Here is a 23957-nt window from a genome sequence, read left to right as displayed (position 1 = left end):
CACACAATGGCACAAATTCAGAGTAAAAATATAAATACATAAACAGTTTAAATAGAGCAAATTGATAAGGGAAAATTAGGCTTATTTTCCAAAGAGCTTAAAGGTATAAAGAATACCGAAAATATTATTGTTTAAAAAGCTAGATAATCCCTTTATCATTCCCTAGTTTTGCATAACCAATACTTTTATAGAAATATAATTTTTACCTCTGTAATTACCTTGTATCTAAGCTTCTGCTGACTGCCTCCTTATCTCAGATCTTTTGACAGACTTGCCTTTCAGGCAATTAGTGCTGACTCTTAAATAACTCCACGTGAATGAACACAATCACCTAGATTACGAGTTTTGCGTTAGAGGCTATGCGGTGCTAACGAGCAGTTTATGCTCACAGCTCACTTACAGACAGCGCTGGTATTACGGGTTTTTACAAACCCGGCGTTAACCGCAAAAAAGTGATCGTAGAGCAAAATTTTGCTCCACATCTCACCTCAATACCAGCGCTGCTTACGTTAGCAGTGAGCTGGCTGAACGTGCTCATGCACGATTTCCCCATAGGAATCAACGGGAAAAGCTGGCTGAAAAAAAACAGCCTTTAGCTCCTAACGCAACCCCATTGATTCCTATGGGGTAAAATACATTTATGTCTACACCTAACACCCTAACATGAACCCCGAGTCTAAACACCCCTAATCTTACACTTATTAACCCCTAATATGCCGCCCCCGACATCACCGACACCTACATTATATTGATTAACCCCTAATCTGCTGCTCCGGACACACCGCCGCCACCTACATTATACTTATGAACCCCTAATCTGCTGCCCCCGACATCGCTGACACCTACATTATATTTATTAACCCCTAAATCTAAGTCTAACCCTAACCCTAACACCCCCTAACTTAAATATAATTTAAATAAATCTAAATAAAATTACTATTATTACCTAAATAATTCCTATTTATAACTAAATACTTACCTATAAAATAAACCCTAAGCTAGCTACAATATAACTGTTACATAGTATCTAGCTTAGGGTTTATTTTTATTTTACAGGCAAGTTTGTATTTATTTTAACTAGGTAGAATAGTTATTAAATAGTTATTAACTATTTAATAACTACCTAGCTAAAATAAAGACAAATTTACCTGGAAAATAAAACCTAACCTAAGTTACAATTACACCTAACACTACACTATAATTAAACACTAACCCCTTGAAGATCACCTTACCGGGAGAAGTCTTCACCCAACCGGGCCGAAGTCCTTAAGGAAGCCGGGAGAAGTCTTCATCCAAGCCGGGCGAAGTGATCCTCCAGACGGGCAGAAGTCTTCATCCAGACGGCATCTACTATCTTCATCCATCCAGCGCGGAGCGGGTCCATCTTCAAGACATCCGGCGCGGAGCATCCTCTTCCATCGAAGTCTTCTTACTAAATGATTGCATCAGCCAATAGGATTTTTTCTACCTTAATTCTGATTCTGCGCCGGATGGATGAAGTGTTTTTTAAGGGGGTATTGGGTGGGTTTTAGAGTAGGGTTGTTTGTGTGGGTGGTGGGTTTTAATGTTGGGGGGGATTTGTAATTTTTTTTTACAGGTAAAAGAGCTGATTATTTTGGGGCAATGCACCGCAAAAGGCCCTTTTAAGGGCTATTTGTAATTTAGTGTAGGGTAGGGCTTTTTTATTTTGGGGGGGGGGGGGCTTTTTTATTTTGTTAGGGGGATTAGATTAGGTGTAATTAGTTTAAAAATCTTGTAATTTATTTATTATTTTTTGTAATTTAGTGTTTGTTTGTTTTTGTACTTTAGATAATTTTATTTAATTGTATTTAATTGTATTTCTCTTGTTAAGTGTATTCAGTCCACGGATCATCCATTACTTATGGGAATATATTCTCTTCCCAACAGGAAATTGCAAGAGGATCACCCAAGCAGAGCTGCTACATAGCTCCTCCCCTCACATGTCATATCCAGTCATTCTCTTGCAACTTTATAGATAGGACGTTGTGAGAGGTCTGTGGTGTTTTTATACTTAGTTTATTTCTTCAATCAAAAGTTTGTTATTTTAAAATGACACCGGAGTGTGTTGTTTATTCTCAGGCAGTATTTGGAAGAAGAATCTGCCTGCGTTTTCTATGATCTTAGCGGCAGTAACTAAGATCCACTGGCTGTTCTCGCATATTCTGAGGAGTGGGGTAACTTTCAGAAAGGGAATAGCGTGCGGGGAATCCTGCAAACAAGGTATGTGCAGTAAATTATATTTCTAAGGAATGGAATTGACTAAGAAAATACTGCTGATACCGATGTAATGTAAGTAAAAGCCTTTAATACAGTGAGAGCGACTGTTAGCAGGCTGGTTTAAATATATACAGTAAAGTAATTTTCTAAGGAATGGAATTTGACTGAGAAAATGCTATTAATACTGAAGTGATGTTATAAGCCTTAAATGCAGTAGGAAGACTGGTATCAGGCTAATCAATAGAGATACATGCTCCTTAAAAAAGGATGTTTTAAACGATTTTGCTGGCATGTTTAATCGTTTTGTGAGGTACATTGGTGATAAAACTTGTTGGGGCATAAAATTTTTCCACATGGCTGACAATTTTTCTGCATAGAAACAGTTAACTGAAACTCCCAATATTGTAATATTGAGTAGGAGGGGCCTATTTTAGCGCTCTTTTGACGCAGTAAAAATTCAGGCTCTGTCTTCCTGCTTCCTTCTGCTTGACCCGGGTCGTCTCCAGACAGCTTAAGGGACTTCAAAAGTCATTTTGAGGGAGGTAATCAGTCACAGCAGACCTGTGACAGTGGTTTTTTGACTGTATTAAAAAACGTTTTTTTGCTTATAAAAACCGTTTGGGTTTTAAGGGGTTAATCATCCATTTGCAAGTGGGTGCAATGCTCTGCTAACTTAATACATTTACTGTGAAAATTTGTTTGCTATAACTGATTTGGTTCATTGTTTTTTCAACTGTGACAGTTTTCTGTGCTTCTTAAAGGCACAGTAGCGTTTTTCTTTATTACTTGTAAAATTATTTACAGTGTTTTCCAAGTCTGCTAGTCTTATTGCTAGTCTGTTTAAACATGTCTGACACAGATGAATCTGTTTGTTCACTATGTTTAAAGGCCACTGTGGAGCCCCACAGAAACATGTGTACTAAATGTATTGATTTCACTTTAAATGATAAAGGTCAGTCTTTATCTATAAAGGAATTATCACCAGACAACGAGGGGGAAGTTATGCCGACTAACTCTCCTCACGTGTCAGTACCTTCGCCTCCCGCTCAGGAGGCGCGTAATATTGTGGCGCCAAATGCATCAGGGACGGCCATACAAATCACCTTACAAGACATGGCTAATATTATGAATAATACCCTAACAGAAGTATTATCTAAATTGCCAGAATTAAGAGGCAAGCGCGATTGCTCTAGGGTAAGAATAGAGCGTGCTGGTGCTACAAGAGCCATGTCCGATACTGCGTCACAGTTTGCAGAACATGAGGACGGAGAGCTTCATTCTGTAGGTGACGGATCTGATCCAGGGAAACCGGATTCAGAGATCTCTAATTTTAAATTTAAGCTTGAGAACCTCCGTGTATTGCTAGGGGAGGTTTTAGCGGCTCTGAATGACTGTAACACAGTTGCGATTCCAGAGAAATTATGTAGGCTGGATAGATACTATGCAGTACCGGTGTGTACCGACGTTTTTCCTATACCTAAAAGGCTTACAGAAATTATTAGCAAGGAGTGGGATAGACCTGGTGTGCCCTTTTCCCCACCTCCTATATTTAGAAAAATGTTTCCAATAGACGCCACTACACGGGACTTATGGCAGACGGTCCCTAAGGTGGAGGGAGCAGTTTCTACTTTAGCTAAGCGTACCACTATCCCGGTGGAAGATAGTTGTGCTTTTTCGGATCCAATGGATAAAAAATTGGAAGGTTACCTTAAGAAAATGTTTGTTCAACAAGGTTTTATCTTACAGCCCCTTGCATGCATTGCGCCTGTCACTGCTGCTGCGGCATTTTGGTTTGAGTCTCTAGAAGAGGCCATTCACTCAGCCCCATTGGATGAAATTATGGACAAGCTTAAAGCCCTTAAGCTAGCTAATGCATTTGTTTCTGATGCCATTGTACATCTAACTAAACTAACGGCTAAGAATTCCGGTTTTGCCATTCAAGCGCGCAGAGCGTTATGGCTTAAATCCTGGTCAGCTGATGTGACTTCTAAATCTAAATTACTTAATATTCCTTTCAAGGGGCAAACCTTATTCGGGCCCGGCTTGAAAGAAATTATCGCTGACATTACGGGAGGTAAGGGTCATACCCTTCCTCAGGACAAGGCCAAATCAAAGGCCAAACAGTCTAATTTTCGTGTCTTTCGAAACTTCAAGGCAGGAGCAACGTCAACTTCCTCCGCCCCGAAACAGGAAGGAACCGTTGCTCGTTACAGACAGGCCTGGAAAACTAACCAGTCCTGGAACAAGGGCAAGCAGGACAGAAAACCTGCTACTGCCCCTAAGACAGCATGAAGGGATGGCCCCCTATCCGGAAACGGATCTAGTGGGGGGCAGACTTTCTCTCTTCGCCCAAGCGTGGGCAAGAGATGTCCAGGATCCCTGGGCGTTGGAGATCATATCTCAGGGATATCTTCTGGACTTCAAGGCTTCTCCTCCTCTAGGGAGATTTCATCTTTCAAGGTTATCAGAAAACCAAATAAAGAAAGAGGCATTCCTATGTTGTGTACAAGACCTCCTAGTAATGGGAGTGATCCACCCAGTTCCGCGGACGGAACAAGGACAGGGATTTTATTCAAATCTGTTCGTGGTTCCCAAGAAAGAGGGTACCTTCAGGCCAATTTTGGACCTAAAGATTTTAAACAAATTCCTAAGAGTTCCATCATTCAAGATGGAAACTATTCGGACTATCCTACCCACGATCCAAGAGGGTCAGTACATGACCACGGTGGATTTAAAGGATGCCTACCTTCACATACCAATTCACAAAGATCATCATCGGTTCCTAAGATTTGCCTTCCTAGACAGGCATTACCAGTTTGTAGCTCTCCCCTTCGGGTTGGCTACGGCCCCGAGAATCTTTACAAAGGTGCTGGGCTCTCTTCTGGCGGTTCTAAGACCGTGAGGCATAGCGGTGGCTCCGTATCTAGACGACATCCTGATACAGGCGACAAGCTTGCAAATGGCCAAGTCTCATACAGAGATAGTTCTGGCATTTCTAAGGTCGCATGGGTGGAAGGTGAACGTGGAAAAGAGTTCTCTATCACCACTCACAAGAGTCTCTTTCCTAGGGACTCTGATAGATTCTGTAAAAATGAAAATTTACCTGACGGAGGCCAGGTTATCAAAACTCTTAAATGCTTGCCGGGTACTTCATTCCATTCCACGCCCATCAGTGGCTCAGTGCATGGAAGTAATCGGCTTAATGGTAGCGGCAATGGACATAGTGCCATTTGCGCGCCTGCATCTCAGACCGCTGCAATTGTGCATGCTAAGTCAGTGGAATGGGGATTACTCAGATTTGTCCCCTCTACTAAATCTGGATCAAGAGACCAGAGATTCTCTTCTCTGGTGGTTATCTCGGGTCCATCTGTCCAGGGGCATGACCTTTTGCAGGCCAGATTGGACGATTGTAACAACAGATGCCAGCCTCCTAGGCTGGGGCGCAGTCTGGAATTCCCTGAAGGCTCAGGGATCCTGGACTCAGGAGGAGAAACTCCTCCCAATAAATATTCTGGAGCTAAGGGCAATATTCAACGCTCTTCTAGCTTGGCCTCAGCTAGCAACACTGAGGTTCATCAGATTTCAGTCGGACAACATCACGACTGTGGCTTATATCAACCATCAAGGGGGAACCAGGAGCTCCCTAGCGATGTTGGAAGTCTCAAAGATAATTCGCTGGGCAGAGTCTCATTCTTGCCACTTATCAGCGATCCACATCCCAGGAGTGGAGAACTGGGAGGCGGACTTTCTAAGTCGTCAGACTTTTCATCCGGGGGAGTGGGAACTCCATCCAGAGGTATTTGCTCAACTGGTCCATCGTTGGGGCAAACCAGAAGTGGATCTCATGGCGAGTCACCAGAACGCCAAACTTCCTCTTTACGGTTCCAGGTCCAGGGACCCGGGAGCGAAGCTGATAGATGCTCTAACAGCTCCTTGGTTTTTCAACGTGGCTTATGTGTTTCCACCGTTTCCTCTGCTCCCTCGACTGATTGCCAAGATCAAACAGGAGAGAGCATCAGTGATTCTGATAGCGCCCGCGTGGCCACGCAGGACCTGGTATGCAGACCTAGTGGTCATGTCGTCCTGTCCTCCATGGACTCTACCTTTGAGGAAAGACCTTCTAATACAAGGTCCCTTCAATCATCCAAATCTAATTTCTCTGACGCTGACTGCGTGGAGATTGAACGCTTGATTCTATCAAAGCGTGGCTTCTCCGAGTCAGTTATTGATACTTTGATACAGGCACGAAAACCTGTTACCAGAAAAATCTACCATAAGATATGGCGTAAATACCTGTATTGGTGCGAATCCAAGAGTTACTCATGGAGTAAGGTTAGGATTCCAAGGATATTGTCTTTTCTCCAAGAGGGCTTGGAAAAAGGCTTATCAGCTAGTTCTTTAAAGGGACAGATTTCTGCTCTGTCTATTCTTTTGCGCAAGCGTCTGGCAGAAGTTCCAGACGTCCAGGCCTTTTGTCAAGCTTTAGCCAGGATTAAGCCTGTATTTAAAGCTGTTGCTCCTCCGTGGAGCTTAAACTTGGTTCTTAAGGTTCTTCAAGGAGTTCCGTTTGAACCTCTTCATTCCATTGATATTAAACTTTTATCTTGGAAAGTTCTGTTTTTAATGGCTATTTCCTCGGCTCGAAGAGTTTCGGAGTTATCTGCCTTACATTGTGATTCTCCTTATCTGATTTTCCATTCAGACAAGGTAGTTCTGCGTACTAAACCTGGGTTTTTACCTAAGGTAGTTTCTAACAGGAATATCAATCAGGAGATTGTTGTTCCATCATTATGTCCTAATCCTTCTTCAAAGAAGGAACGACTTTTGCATAATTTGGACGTAGTCCGTGCCCTGAAATTCTATTTACAGGCAACTAAAGATTTTCGTCAAACTTCTTCCCTGTTTGTCGTTTACTCTGGACAGAGGAGAGGTCAAAAAGCTTCAGCAACCTCTCTCTCCTTTTGGCTTCGTAGCATAATACGTTTAGCCTATGAGACTGCTGGACAGCAGCCCCCTGAAAGAATTACAGCTCATTCCACTAGAGCTGTGGCTTCCACCTGGGCCTTTAAGAATGAGGCCTCTGTTGAACAGATTTGCAAGGCTGCGACTTGGTCTTCGCTTCACACCTTTTAAAAATTTTACAAATTTGACACTTTTGCTTCTTCGGAGGCTGTTTTTGGGAGAAAGGTTCTACAGGCAGTGGTTCCTTCCGTTTAAGTTCCTGCCTTGTCCCTCCCATCATCCGTGTACTTTAGCTTTGGTATTGGTATCCCATAAGTAATGGATGATCCGTGGACTGAATACACTTAACAAGAGAAAACAGAATTTATGCTTACCTGATAAATTACTTTCTCCAACGGTGTGTCCGGTCCACGGCGTCATCCTTACTTGTGGGATATTCTCTTCCCCAACAGGAAATGGCAAAGAGTCCCAGCAAAGCTGGTCACATGATCCCTCCTAGGCTCCGCCCACCCCAGTCATTCGACCGACGGACAGGAGGAAATATATATAGGAGAAACCATATGGTACCTGGTTAAAAAACCAGGGCGGGCTGTGGACCGGACACACCGTTGGAGAAAGTAATTTATCAGGTAAGCATAAATTCTGTTTTCTCCAACATTGGTGTGTCCGGTCCACGGCGTCATCCTTACTTGTGGGAACCAATACCAAAGCTTTAGGACACGGATGAAGGGAGGGAGCAAATCAGGTCACCTAAACGGAAGGCACCACAGCTTGCAAAACCTTTCTCCCAAAAATAGCCTCCGAAGAAGCAAAGTATCAAATTTGTAAAATTTGGCAAAAGTGTGCAGTGAAGACCAAGTCGCTGCCTTACATATCTGGTCAACAGAAGCCTCGTTCTTGAAGGCCCATGTGGAAGCCACAGCCCTAGTGGAGTGAGCTGTGATTCTTTCAGGAGGCTGCCGTCCGGCAGTCTCATAAGCCAATCGGATAATGCTTTTAAGCCAAAAGGAAAGAGAGGTAGAAGTCGCTTTTTGACCTCTCCTTTTACCAGAATAAACAACAAACAAGGAAGATGTTTGTCTGAAATCTTTAGTAGCCTCTAAATAGAACTTTAGAGCACGGACAACGTCCAAATTGTGTAACAAACATTCCTTCTTTGAAACTGGATTCGGACACAAAGAAGGTACAACTATCTCCTGGTTAATATTTTTGTTAGAAACAACTTTAGGAAGAAAACCAGGCTTAGTACGCAAAACCACCTTATCTGCATGGAACACCAGATAAGGAGGAGAACACTGCAGAGCAGATAACTCTGAAACTCTTCTAGCAGAAGAAATTGCAACCAAAAACAAAACTTTCCAAGATAGAAACTTAATATCTATGGAATGTAAGGGTTCAAACGGAACCCCTTGAAGAACTGAAAGAACTAGATTTAGACTCCAGGGAGGAGTCAAAGGTCTGTAAACAGGCTTGATCCTAACCAGAGCCTGAACAAAAGCTTGAACATCTGGCACAGCTGCCAGTCTTTTGTGTAGTAAGACCGATAAAGCAGAGATCTGTCCCTTTAGAGAACTTGCAGATAATCCTTTCTCCAAACCTTCTTGAAGAAAGGAGAGAATCTTAGGAATTTTTATCTTATTCCATGGGAATCCTTTGGATTCACACCAACAGATATATTTTTTCCATATTTTATGGTAAATTTTTCTAGTTACAGGTTTTCTGGCCTGAACCAGAGTATCTATCACCGAATCTGAAAACCCACGCTTTGATAGAATCAAGCGTTCAATCTCCAAGCCGTCAGTTGGAGGGAGACCAGATTTGGGTGTTCGAATGGACCTTGAACAAGAAGGTCCTGTCTCAAAGGTAGCTTCCATGGTGGAGCCGATGACATATTCACCAGGTCTGCATACCAAGTCCTGCGTGGCCACGCAGGAGCTATCAAGATCACCGAGGCCCTCTCCTGATTGATCCTGGCTATCAGCCTGGGAATGAGAGGAAACGGTGGGAATACGTAAGCTAGGTTGAAAGTCCAAGGTGCTACTAGTGCATCTACTAGAGTCGCCTTGGGATCCCTGGATCTGGACCCGTAGCAAGGAACCTTGAAGTTCTGACGAGACGCCATCAGATCCATGTCTGGAATGCCCCATAATTGAGTTATTTGGGCAAAGATTTCCGGATGGAGTTCCCACTCCCCCGGATGAAATGTCTGACGACTCAGAAAATCCGCTTCCCAATTTTCCACTCCTGGGATGTGGATCGCAGACAAGTGGCAGAAGTGATCCTCCGCCCATTTAATTATTTTGGTCACTTCTTTCATCGCCAGGGAACTCTTTGTTCCCCCTTGATGATTGATATAAGCAACAGTTGTCATGTTGTCTGATTGGAACCTTATGAATTTGGCCTTTGCTAGTTGAGGCCAAGCTCTGAGAGCATTGAATATCGCTCTCAGTTCCAGAATGTTTATCGGGAGAAGAGACTCCTCCCGAGACCATAGACCCTGAGCTTTCAGGGATTCCCAGACCGCACCCCAGCCCACTAAACTGGCGTCGGTCGTGACAATGACCCACTCTGGCCTGCGGAAGCTCATTCCCTGAGACAGATGGTCCAGGGTCAGCCACCAACGGAGTGAATCTCTGGTCTTTTGATCTACTTGAATCATTGGAGACAAGTCTGTATAATCCCCATTCCACTGTTTGAGCATGCACAGTTGTAATGGTCTTAGATGAATTCGTGCAAAAGGAACTATGTCCATTGTTGCAACCATCAATCCTATTACTTCCATGCACTGCGCTATGGAAGGACGAGGAACAGAATGAAGCACTTGACAAGAGCTTAGAAGTTTTGATTTTCTGACCTCTGTCAGAAAAATCCTCATTTCTAAGGAATCTATTATTGTTCCCAAGAAGGGAACTCTTGTTGACGGGGACAGAGAACTCTTTTCTTTGTTCACCTTCCATCCGTGAGATGTGAGAAAGGCTAGAACGATGTCCGTATGAGCCTTTGCCTTTGACAGGGACGACGCTTGTATTAGAATGTCGTCCAAGTAAGGTACTACTGCAATGCCCCTTGGTCTTAGAACCGCTAGAAGGGACCCTAGCACCTTTGTGAAAATCCTTGGAGCAGTGGCTAATCCGAATGGAAGAGCCACAAACTGGTAATGTTTGTCCAGAAAAGCGAACCTTAGGAACTGATGATGTTCCTTGTGGATAGGGATATGTAGGTACGCATCCTTTAGATCCACGGTAGTCATAAATTGACTTTCCTGGATGGTGGGTAGAATCGTTCGAATGGTTTCCATTTTGAACGATGGTACCCTGAGAAATTTGTTTAGGATCTTCAAATCCAAAATTGGTCTGAACGTTCCCTCTTTTTTGGGAACTACAAACAGATTGGAATAAAAACCCATTCCTTGTTCCTTTATTGGAACTGGGTGTATCACTCCCATCTTTAACAGGTCTTCTACACAATGTAAGAATGCCTGTCTCTTTATTTGGTTTGAGGATAAGTGAGACTTGTGGAACCTTCCCCTTGGGGGTAGTTCCTTGAATTCCAGGAGATAACCTTGAGAAACTATTTCTAGCGCCCAAGAATCCTGAACATCTCTTGCCCAAGCCTGAGCAAAGAGAGAAAGTCTGCCCCCCACCAGATCCGGTCCCGGATCGGGGGCTACTCCTTCATGCTGTTTTGTTAGCAGTGGCAGGCTTCTTGGCCTGCTTACCCTTGTTCCAGCCTTGCATTGGTTTCCAGGCTGGTTTGGGTTGTGAGGCATTACCCTCTTGCTTAGAGGATGCAGAATTAGAGGCTGGTCCATTTCTGCGAAAGGGACGAAAATTAGGTTTATTTTTAGCCTTAAAAGACCTATCCTGTGGAAGGGCGTGGCCCTTTCCCCCAGTGATGTCTGAAATAATCTCTTTCAAATCAGGTCCAAATAAAGTTTTACCTTTGAAAGGAATGTTAAGCAATTTTGTCTTGGATGACACATCCGCTGACCAAGACTTTAGCCAAAGCGCTCTGCGCGCCACGATAGCAAACCCTGAATTTTTCGCCGCTAATTTTGCTAATTGCAAAGCGGCATCTAAAATAAAAGAGTTAGCCAATTTAAGTGCGTGAACTCTGTCCATAACCTCCTCATATGGAGTTTCTCTACTGAGCGACTTTTCTAGTTCCTCGAACCAGAACCACGCTGCCGTAGTGACAGGAACAATGCATGAAATTGGTTGTAGAAGGTAGCCTTGCTGTACAAAAATCTTTTTAAGCAAACCTTCCAATTTTTTATCCATAGGATCTTTGAAAGCACAACTATCTTCGATAGGAATAGTAGTGCGTTTGTTTAGAGTAGAAACTGCCCCCTCAACCTTGGGGACTGTCTGCCATAAGTCCTTTCTGGGGTCGACCATAGGAAATAATTTCTTAAATATAGGGGGAGGAACAAAAGGTATGCCGGGCTTTTCCCACTCTTTATTTACTATGTCCGCCACCCGCTTGGGTATAGGAAAAGCGTCGGGGGGCACCGGAACCTCTAGGAACCTGTCCATCTTGCATAATTTCTCTGGAATTACCAAATTGTCACAATCATCCAGAGTAGATAACACCTCCTTAAGCAGTACGCAGAGATGTTCTAATTTAAATCAGGTTCAGCTTGATGAGAAATTTTTCCTGAATCTGAAATTTCTCCCTCAGACAAAACCTCCCTCATGGCCCCTTCAGATTGGTGTGAGGGTATGACAGAACAATTATCATCAGCGTCCTCTTGCTCTTCAGTGTTTAAAACAGAGCAATCGCGCTTTCTCTGATAAGTAGGCATTTTGGATAAAAGATTTGCTATGGAGTTATCCATTACAGCCGTTAATTGTTGCATGGTAATAAGTATTGGCGCACTAGATGTACTAGGGGCCTCCTGCATGGGCAAAACTGGTGTAGACACAGTAGGAGATGATGTACTATCATGTTTACTCCCCTCATTTGAGGAATCATCTTGGGCAATATCATTATTTGTGGCAGTACTGTCCTTACTTTGTTTGGACGCTATGGCACAATTATCACATAAATTTAAATGGGGAGACACATTGGCTTTCATACATATAGAACATAGCTTATCTGAAGGTACAGACATGTTAAACAGGCTTAAACTTGTCAACAAAGCACAAAAAACGTTTTAAAATAAAACCGTTACTGTCATTTTAAATTTCAAACAGAAAACACTTTATTACTGAATATGTGAAAAAGTATGAAGGAATTGTTCAAAAATTACCAAAATTTCACCACAGTGTCTTAAAGCCTTAAAAGTATTGCACACCAAATTTCAGAGCTTTAACCCTTAAAATAACGGAACCGGAGCCGTTTTTCAATTTAACCCCTATACAGTCCCAGATATAGTCTTTGCTAAGACCCAACCATGCCCTGAGGGGAATACGATACCAAATGACACCTTCTAAAAGCTTTTTCAGAGATTCTTAGATCCTCACACATGCATCTGCATGCCCTGCTCTCAAAAAACAACTGCGCATTAATGGCGCGAAAATGAGGCTCAGTCTATGACTAGAAAGGCCCCCTGACTGAAAAAGGTGTCCAATACAGTGCCTGCCGTTTTATAAACGTTCCCCAAGATTATAAATGCCAATTATTAGCCTAAATCTGAATAATATGCACAAATAAAGCAATCGATTTAGCCCATAAAAATGTCTACCAGTTTTTTAGCCCATAATAAGCCCTTTATTCTGTTTGTTTTTTACTAAGAAAATGGCTTACCGGTCCCCATGAGGGGAAATGACAGCCTTCCAGCATTACACAGTCTTGTTAGAAATATGGCTAGTCATACCTTAAGCAGAAAAGTCTGCTAACTGTTTCCCCCAACTGAAGTTACTTCATCTCAACAGTCTATATGGAAACAGCAACCGATTTTAGTTACTGTCTGCTAAAATCATGTTCCTCTTACAAACAGAAATCTTCATCCTTTTCTGTTTCAGAGTAAATAGTACATACCAGCACTATTTTAAAATAACAAACACTTGATAGAAGAATAAAAACTACATTTAAACACCAAAAAACTCTTAACCATCTCCGTGGAGATGTTGCCTGTGCAACGGCAAAGAGAATGACTGGGGTGGGCGGAGCCTAGGAGGGATCATGTGACCAGCTTTGCTGGGACTCTTTGCCATTTCCTGTTGGGGAAGAGAATATCCCACAAGTATTGATGACGCCGTGGACCGGACACACCAATGTTGGAGAAAACATAATTTATGCTTACCTGATAAATTTATTTCTCTTGTAGTGTATTCAGTCCACGGCCCGCCCTGTCTTTTTAAGGCAGATCTAAATTTTAATTAAAACTTCAGTCACCACTGTACCCTATGGTTCCTCCTTTCTCGTCTTGTTTTGGTCGAATGACTGAATATGACATGTGAGGGGAGGAGCTATGTAGCAGCTCTGCTTGGGTGATCCTCTTGCAATTTCCTGTTGGGAAGAGAATATATTCCCATAAGTAATGGATGATCCGTGGACTGAATACACTACAAGAGAAATAAATTTATCAGGTAAGCATAAATTATGTTTTAATTTAGGGAATTAATGTAATTATAGTGTAGTGTTAGGTGTTATTGTAACTTAGGTTAGATTTTATTTTACAGGTAAATTTGTCTTTATTTTAGCTAGGTAGTTTATTAAATAGTTAATAACTATTTAATAACTATTCTACCTAGTTAAAATAAATACAAACTTGCCTGTAAAATAAAAATAAACCCTAAGACAGCTACAATGTAACTATTAGTTATATTGTAGCTATCTTAGGGTTTATTTTATAGGTAAGTATTTAGTTTTAAATAGGAATAATTTAGTTAATGATAGTTATTTTTATTTAGATTTATTTAAATTATATTTAAGTTAGGGGTTGTTAGGGTTAGACTTAGATTTAGGGGTTAATAACTTTAATATAGTGGCGGCGACGTTGGGGGCGGCGGTTAATAAATGTAGGTAGGTTGCGGCGATGTTAGGAATGGCAGATTAGAGGTTAATAAAATGTAACTAGTGTTTGCGAGGCAGGAGTGAGGTGGTTTATGGGTTAATATATTTATTATAGTGGCGGCGATGTCTGGTTGGCAGATTAGGGGTTAAAAAATTTGCAATGTGGGAGGGTCTCGGTTTAGGGGTTAATAGGTAGTTTATGGGTGTTAGTGTACTTTTTAGCACTTTAGTTAAGAGTTTTATGCTACGGTGTTGTAGTGTAAAACTCTTAACTACTGACTTTTAAATGCGGTACCAGTCTTGACAGGAGAGGGTCTACCGCTCACTTTTTGTCAGACTCGTAATACCGGCGCTATGCAAGTCCCATTGAAAAAATAGGATACGCAATTGACGTAAGTGGATTTGCGGTATTTCCAAGTCTGGCCAAAAAAGTGAGCGGTACACCTGTACCTTCAAGACTCTTAATACCAGCGGGCGTTAAAAAGCAGCGTTGGGACCAGCCAATGCTGCTTTTTAAGCCTAACGCAAGACTCGTAATCTAGCCGAATGTTATTTATATGAAACACGTGAACTAACACCCTCTAGCTGTGAAAAAGTGTCAATGCATTCACATAAGAGGCGGCCTTCAAGGGCTTAGAAATTAGCATTTGAACTAGGTTTAGCTTTCAACTAAGAATACAAAGATAACAAAGCAAATTTGATGATAAATGTAAATTAGAAAGTTGTTTAAAATTACATGCCCTATCTGAATCATGAAAGTTTAATTTGGGCTTTACTGTCCCTTTAACCTGTAGGGCAGATTTTTTTTGTTTTTGTTTTTTACACCAGAGCTACAGTAGAATCAGTTAGACATCACTATACCAAAGGGCTGATGTTACATCATGACTGCTGCCATCAGAACTAACTGTCACTGAGGTGAACTCAATTCCATTTCCAGACAGGACAGCGCGGCTCCTACATAGCTGCTCCACCCCCTCCTCCCTACAGAAGCCTGCTGCGTGCACTGAACAGCTGCAGCCTGTGCGCGCGGGAAATATTTAAAAATTTAAGCTAAATACTGTATAGAACAGACAGTGTCATAGGTAGAACGGCGTCGGCACCCCATTTTCCCAAGTTACGCAAAGGAAATTCAAGGATGTCTGGGTGGGGGCGGACTGTGAGTGTAAAAAAAAAAAAAATAAAAAAAAGTTGCTGCTGCAAGTTGAACTTGTCACCGGCAGTTTTGCGCCCCAATACTAATGCGCCCTAAGGCGGATGCCTAAGTTGCCTGTATGCAAGCGCCGGCCCTGGTTACATGTGCTAAATGCAAGGAACATACATTACAATACCTACTGCTTTATTGTATAACCATGCAGAAAAGATCCATTCTCATAGACTGAAGTGTCAGATAGAAGGCGGATCACAGGAATCTTCATAAATGCCAAACTTTATTGCAAATAGTTAAAGGGACATTCCAGCCCGAATTAGAATGCACACAGATGCTTTTCTATAAAACGATACATATATTAGCAAAAATACTTCTTGTAGAAGCTGCACCTGCTTTAAGAGTGTTTTTAAGTATAGCCGTGCACTGACATTTTAAACACAACACTTGTTCAGAGAGCCCAAGGTGCTTGTATCATCTTGTAATGACTTATTGCTGACATCATACAAGCCCCACTTTCTCTCTGAGCAGCTGCATTATGTCAAATGCTGGTGCACTGAGAATATCTAGCTATGCTTCACATGCACACGCTAACACTAAACCAGTAATACATTTTACTATAAGCATTTTTGCCAATATTTTTATATTGCAAATATGTTTCTATTCAAAGATGTAATTCATCTATGTGCATTTCAATTTTCAATGTAGTTTTACATTCAGTAGAAAATCCAATTGGGACAAACCCAAAATGTAATGCGTTTTCTAACCCACAATCTGTTTCCTCTTCCTCGCTTGTTACAAGTGAAAATGACCTACTCATGCAGCTAGTTTCCTAGCCATACACGAACCCAGGAATGTCCAAACCAAGTGCTGGAATCAACAATTTGACTTCTGGAAAACAAACATGTTTTTTGCTTTTACTGTGATATAAATGATAGCAGAACAAAGACCATTCTCCATGGTCATTGTTATGGAAGTACTGATTGTGCATCTAATAATTGCAGCTGTGTGGAGAGCATGATGTCATGAAGGACGAAGCATACTGTCAGATCATCAAGCAGATCACAGACAACATTAGTACAAAGACGTGAGTTATATATTTCCTTCAGGGAACATTTGAAGGCATCTTTGTTTACTTATTTTTGGTCTTCACTATAACGGTATCAATAGTTTATTGACCATATTCATTGTACCAGTTACAGTGCTCTTTTCATGCTCCCAGAATCTCACCCATTTCTTAATTTTTCAGGGACAGCTGCCAGCGAGGATGGAGGCTGCTTTATGTTCTCGCAGCTTATTATAAATGCTCTGAAGTCTTAAAGCCATACTTATTTAAGTTTCTCCAGGATACCTGCCGCAGCCCTGGCTTACACTTCCAAGGTAATCATTTAAATACCATTGAGACTATGGGGTAGATTTATTAACTGTCGGGCGGATATGATCCGCTGTAGCGCATCATGTCCACCTGACATCGCTAAATGCCGACAGCATACGCTGTCGGCATTTAACATTGCACAAGCATTTCTGGTGAAATGCTTGTGCAATGCCGCCCCTTGCACATTCGTGGCCAATCGGCTGCTAGCAGGGTTTTTAATCATCCCGATCGTATCTGATCGGGATGATTGCTGTCCGCCACCTCAGAGGTCTTACGATCGCTGCTTCTTACCTTATGTTTCCGGCGAGCCTAAACGCTTGCGCAGAAACAGCTGCATTTGCAGAATGTTAAATCGGCAAATCCCCATAGGATCTAATGATCTAAAGCTCTAGTGAGGTTTTCTAAGATGTCTTGTAAGTACTGAAAGGTCCCTCAAAGAATTGTATAGGTGCTTGTTTATCTAGCTATGCAGGGTTTCTGATATAAAGGAGAAGCACATACATAACAATATACAGCCCTCAAAGATTTTGCGTGATTTCTCTCCATACTGGCACGTTTTTGATCATTAGGCCCATAGAGAGATATGTGATGTCTGCCTAAAATAATACTTACATATATACTTTCTTCGTGTGCATATGTAACAGGGATTGCAAAGGCATGTGAGCAGAATCTACGTAAAACCCTGCAGTACGGAGGTCGCTCTGAGTATCCTAGTGCAATGGAGCTGAAAGCCTTGGTGGTGAGTTATAAACATGATTATAATAAAATTAAAGAATGTCAAAATATATTACAAAGTTTTTTTGTTAGTGTGTTTTCTTGTGCTATATAAATCCCTATACCTTCCACTTCTTAATAATAGACTTCACTGGGCTTATAGTCATTCATAAAGCCTTTGATATTTTCTTGTATCCTTCTCCTGACTTGTGCCTGTCCACACCTTTATCCCGGAGATCTTTTGACAGTGCCTTGCCACCCATAGTTAATTGTTTGCTTCAGTTGCACTAACAGGAACTGAGGTGCTCCAGGAAAGATATTTTCATGCTGAGCTAATCAATATGCCCACAGCTGATCACAGTTGAAGGTCAAATGGCTTTGTGCATGCCGTTGAGAAGGTGATTAGCTACACCTGATTGAGTTTACTATTAATTTTAGGAGGGGGTGATCTTTTTTCACATCAGTGATTCTGTTTTTTAATTGTCTTTATTTTTGTCTGACATGTTAGTGTTATATATTTCACTTGGATGTTATAAGTTGCACAAATGGATAAAAAAAAACGGTGTTTGTTTTATTTCCGGCTGCCAAGCAACAAAATGTGATTATTTTCAAGGGGGATGATTCTTTTCAATACCCACTGTACATCCCCCATAAAAAAAAACATTCACAAAGGTGCAATCTCGTTAAAGTATCTCTTAGGTACATACAACATAGCAAGGCAGTTTAAGTAATGTTAAAATTAGGAATGGGCATTCAGATGCTTCTTTAGCATCCATGTGGAAGAAGGCGGCCATGCACAGCATTCTGCGCTTTTCAGAGACGGATTTATTCTTATCCATAGTGTCTTGCACTTTAGCAAGAAATAATCTGGCTCCGAAAAGAGCTAAATGCTATGAACGGACACCTTTTTCCACATTCGGATGCTAACAAATCATCTGAATGCCCTTGCCTAGTTAAAATCAAGTAAAGGAAAATAATTTAAGTCCTTTCCATATAAAATTGAAGAAATATTAACTGTATACCTTTAAGCAAATGTTCAAACAGATATCCACTTATAGTAGAGCAACGGCTTGCCTCTGCATGTATTAGCCTCAATTGTTAGCCCCGAATAGAAACAAACTGTGGCTCACCTTCCTCTCTCCGAGTGCTATCCTCTGGCGATTCTGGTTATTCTGCAGTGGAAACTCAGCCCTACTCATGGATTCGTATCCTTTAGACTCTAGGATCTGTTTAGAGTACTCCGTCCGCTGCTCCCACACGCCGGCACCAACAACTTCCTTGTTCGTCACTACCTACGATGATAGAGAGGTCACGTGCAGCCTGGGGTCCAATCAGAAGCAAGCCGGCTATACCTTCACACGGACCATTCATTGGCTAATTGTTAAAACACACCCCTTAGTATTTAAAGATGTATATTTGAATATACGTATCTCTAGTGACATATGTTCCAAATTTCAGAGCAAATATGTATTACTATTTATAGGCAGTACAAATAAAACCTGATTGTACTAATCATGCTGTATATAATCTATGAACCTTATGTAAGTACTTAGCTGTAATAATTACATTGTGTCTCTAAGGCCTTATGTATAATAACATATAATATACAGTATAGTGTTATAATAGTATAGGTGGTGTTACCATGACTTGGAACATATTGGGCACATCAATAAACAACAGAGATAAAAAGTAGAATCAAAGGTAGCATATAAAGAATAACGGATAACAATATCAGGCTATATAATACAAATTATAGCACAATTCTAGCGAAAATTAATTGCCAAAAATGTATTAAGTCATACCCCGAGTTGAGCCCTAGGGGTACCCTGGTTTTCAGCCTAAAGATCCAATACATTTGTTGTCTCTCAAGTTGTCTAATCATATCACCACCCCTATCAGTGACCTGTATCTTCTCAATGGCAATACAAGTGAAGGTATCACTTTTTGTGCTGTATTAATGGTGTATTGGCCTTGCCTACATGTATAGTTGAGAGATGTTCCTTTATACAGGAATTCACATCTCTCATATTGAGTCCTACATACTGTAAAGTACAAGTGATTACACATTTACAAGTGCAGTTAAGACAACTCTGTATGGGAACATTTTCCTGGGTAACAACAGATTTAAAGGAGTCGCTTATTATACATGTTCGCATGGTTTACATCTTGATCGTCCACATCTGAACATTCCTTTATGTTGTAACCAAGAGGAATTTGCTTCTCTCAGTTTAACCAATTGGGAGGGGGCCACAAAATTTGCAATTGTTTCTGCCTTTTTATATGCACACCTTATACCCTTTGGAACCAGGAGATTATCCGAAGCCAATACACTGAAGCGTTTACAAACTATGTCACACACTTGATCATACTGGGCACTGTAACTGGTGATGAATGTTATGTCCTCAAAAGATTTTATTTGTGAGGCTCTCTTGTCTTGTAGCAATCTGCTTCTGTCTATATGTGCATCCTCATATTTTGCTTTATTGACTACTGATTTTTTTATAGCCCCCTTCCAGTAATCTATTACTAAGATCCCGGGCTTCTTTTTCAAACTGATCTTGGCCTGTGCAATTTCTTTTGATGCAGATAAATTGTCCTTTAGCGACAGCATGGGGTACATGCCTGGGATGACAGCTGTTGGCTCACAGAGTATTCCCTGAAATGGGCTTGCAATATACCCCTGACTCTATTTTGCCATTAGGTAAACCCTTAAAGTTGAGATCTAAAAAATGTATGGTATGTTTTTATACTCAAAAGTAAACCGCAAGCCCAGTTCAATGTCATTTATCCAGTTTACAAATTCTTCAGCTGAGTCTGAACCACCTTGCCATATAAGTCGTCAATATAACGCTTATAGACAAGGATCCTAGATCTAAATGGATTTGTATCTGCAAAGATGTGGAACAGTTCCCACCAACCCATAAAAAGGTTGGCGTGAGAGGGGGAGGTGGAAAATTTTGCCCCCATGGCTGTCCCACATCTCTGCAGATAAACCTTGCCATCAAAGTAAAAAAAATTATGTGCCAATAGGAAGGAGGTTACTTCCAATACATAGTTCTGAAAGTGAGCTGTATAATCAGTATAGTGGCACAAAAAATATTTTAGTGCCCTGAATCCAAAATCATGCTTGATTGATGAGTTGATGAGTTGATGATTGATGAGTAGAGTGAAGCCACATCTACTGTCAACTAGCTAGACTGTACGGTCCAAACTGTTTCATCAAATACCTACAGAACATTTTCAGTTTTCTATCCTGCGAATAGCTTGGAAAACTCTTAGTAACAGGTTGCAATACCTCATCCAGCCACTGCAAGAGGCGCTCAAACAGTGATCCTATGCCACTAACAATAGGTCTTCCTTGGACGTTGGCTAGTGACTTGGGGACCTTGGGCAAATGATGAAAGATTGGCATCCTTAGATGCTCCACAAATAGAAACTCTATTGTATTTTTGTCCAAGATCCAGAGTCACCGCCTTTGTCCAAAAGGTGTCTTAGCTCCCTTTGAAAAGATAAAGTAGGGTCATAGTTTAACTGAGTGTAATTGTTTGGGTTTCCAAGTTGCCGTAGTGATTCTGCTATATAATCACTCTTATTAAGCAGAACCACTGAAACACCGTTATCAGCATTACGTACCACTAATTCTTTATTGACCTGTAGTTCTTTAAGAGCTATCTTTTCTTTCCTAGATAGATTGGAATGCACTGATACATATTCCTGCTTTAATCAGGATAGATCTCTTTCAACTCTCTTAAAGAATAATTCTTGGATAGGGTCTGGATAGGGATTTGTGCCCTCTAATTGTGAATAATCTACCCTTCCTTCATAATCCAATTGTTTCAGTGACAACAAGTCACAAGATTCTTGGAACGGTAGTTCCATACCACCCATAGCCAATTCTTTACCTGGCTCCTCAGTTAATACACTGTTTTTGAAGCATTTACGTAGTGTGATGTTCCTAATCAATCTGTTCACGTCTATGATGGTCTTGAAAAGATCAAAATCCGTGGTGGGTACAAAGTTTAAACCATATGACAATACCCTTAATTAATCACTAGTAAAGCAGTGCTTAGATAAATTAATTACATTGCTGGTTTGTACTTGGATTGGTGCCGACTCCCTCTTAATTGGTAACGCTCTTTAATCTATTTCTGTGTCCCCCTCCTCCCGTGCAGAGAGTGTCCAATGGAAAAACCTGCTCAAGCTTTGGTCTCCTAATGCTCTATGGTTAGGAGACTCTACAGTGGAGGGTTGTAATGATCCACTAGTTGCGTATTTAGAGTAATTTGGTGAAGGGCCAGCTGTTACTACTAGTGTCTCTCTGTTTGTGTCCTTAGGCCTAACCACTAAGTTAGCTGAAACAACTGCAGTATTCTGTGTGTTTTTTCTAAAAACACTCAATGTTTTTTTTAAAAGCTCATTTCTATTAGAAGACAATGGGGCATATTTATGATTGTGCGAGTGGACATGATCCGATATAGTGGATCATGTCCGTTGCACATCGATAAATGCCAACAGCATACACTGTTGGCATTTATCATTGCACCAGCAGTTCTTGTAAACTGCTGGTGCAATACCGCCCCCTGCAGATTTGCGGGCCAATCGGCCGCTAGCAGTGGGGTGTCAATCAACCCGATCATATTCTTCTGGGTGGATTTTTGACTATTTCTGTCCGCCCCTCAGAGCAGGTGGACAGGTTATGGAGCAGCGGTCTTTAGACCGCTGCTTCATAACTTCTGTTTCTGGCGAGCCTTGAGGCTCGCCGGAAACACGGAGCATCAAGCTCCATACGGAGCTTGATAAATATGCCCCAATACATCATCAGATGATGCCCCCTCACTCCCTGAAAAAGTAACTTGTTTGTTGTTTTTCTTATTTCTCTGCCTACGTCTGCGTGACTTGTTCTTGGAAAATGGCAAATTCCTGTTGGCTTGCCTTAACTTTCTGTTCCAAATATATACTGAATCATTATTATAATCAGTTTTTGTCACACAGATACTTGGAGTGTTTTATTTCAATTACATATTATTTGGTTTCAGCTACTTTTTGCAGTAGAGTATCAAATCTAGAGAAATCTTGTTCCCCACTACATTTATTTATCTCTATTTTCAATTCATCAATTTCTGCTCTTAACGCTTTGAATTGAGACATTTTATACTGTAAAAGTAGTTGCATGAGACGGATAGAACATTCAGTAACAACTGAGTTTCAAGAGTCAATAAAGTCCTTGTCAATCACATCAAATGTGGGGAACTTAGTACCATTTGTAGTTCAATATATTTTTTAAAGGTCCAAATGTCCCAATGGAGCTTCAATACTTTTATCAGAAGTACTTCCATACTCTCAAACAATGCAGTCAAAGAAAAGTTAAGTAACATTGTTTCTGGCTGCTGCCAGTAAAAGAGAAAAATATTGCACTGTTTCTTCCATGTCTCATATATGAGGGATAGTCAAGGTTAGGTATACAGTGAATTAGGGCTGCCAGTAGCCCTTATAATAACAAAACTGAAGAAATATTAACTGTATACCTGTAAGGAAATGTTCAAACAGATATCCACTTATAGTGGAGCAACGGCTTGCCTCTGCATGTATTAGCCTCAATTGTTAGCCCTGAATAAAAAACAAACTGTGGCTCACCTTCCTCTCTCCGAGTGTTCTCCTCTGCCGTGTCTGGTTATTCTGCAGTGGAAACTCAGCCCTGCCGATCCTACTCACGGATCCGCATCCTTAAGATGCTAGGATCCGTTTAGAGTACTCCGTCCGCTGCTCCCACACGCCGGCACCAACAACTTCCTTTTTCGTCACTACCTACGATAACGGAGAGGTTACGTGCAGCCTGGGGTCCAATCAGAGGCAAGCCGACTTTCCATATAAACCCATAACTGAACTCTTGTTTTCAGTTTAATCCAAAAAAACTATAACTGTGAAAGTTGAATGGTGTACATTCTGCCCATCCTGACAACCTAAAAGATGCCTCCATAGAATGTTCGAAAACAAATATCAATAGGTTCCTATGAATGTTGCCTTTTAAAACTCGATTTTAAAAACCTATTGTTTTTGGTGACAATCACAACAATACAAATGTGAATTACAGTCATACATGAAAATAAAAAGGAAAAACATGTTGGGGTGATAAATGACTATAAAAGTTTGACAGGGGTTAGAGAAGCAGAGAGAGATACGGAAGAAGCCATGAAGGAATAGGGTCAAGTGGGCAGGCTGTGAGATAAACTGAAGATAGGAATACGAAGACTTCTTCCTTTGTTACAGGAGGAAAGTAGCAGAGAGTTTTGTTAATAGAAGGTATGGGTAGGAGGGCTGGGTCTGGGGGGTGTGAGGGAGAGATATCTTTTTAAATTATGTTGATTTTATTTTTGAAGTGCTCAACAATAATCTGAGCAGTGAGTTAGGTAGTGGGCAGAGGTGCAGGCAGACGTAGAAGAGTTAAAGGTTGATAACAGCCTTCTGGGGTTGGATGTGTGAGTTAACACAACTTTGGCCAGGCTGAGGGCAGAGTTGTATGACCTGAGGATGAATTTATAATGCAGGAAGTCAGCACAGGTGCGT

General features: G+C 41.3%; 1 protein-coding gene across 1 annotated transcript in view; it reads left to right on the top strand.

The window, feature by feature from the left end:
* Nucleotides 1-23957, top strand: part of MYO15A (myosin XVA) — a 628913-nt gene that overhangs the window by 536749 nt on the left and 68207 nt on the right. Inside the window, 3 exon segments of the mRNA XM_053694925.1 lie at nt 16309-16391; nt 16554-16684; nt 17324-17418. Coding sequence (XP_053550900.1) covers nt 16309-16391; nt 16554-16684; nt 17324-17418 — 309 coding nt within the window.

This window comes from Bombina bombina, chromosome 11 (genome assembly GCF_027579735.1).
Source record: "Bombina bombina isolate aBomBom1 chromosome 11, aBomBom1.pri, whole genome shotgun sequence".
Lineage (NCBI taxonomy): Eukaryota > Metazoa > Chordata > Amphibia > Anura > Bombinatoridae > Bombina > Bombina bombina.
This window is presented reverse-complemented; position numbering and strand designations above follow the sequence as displayed.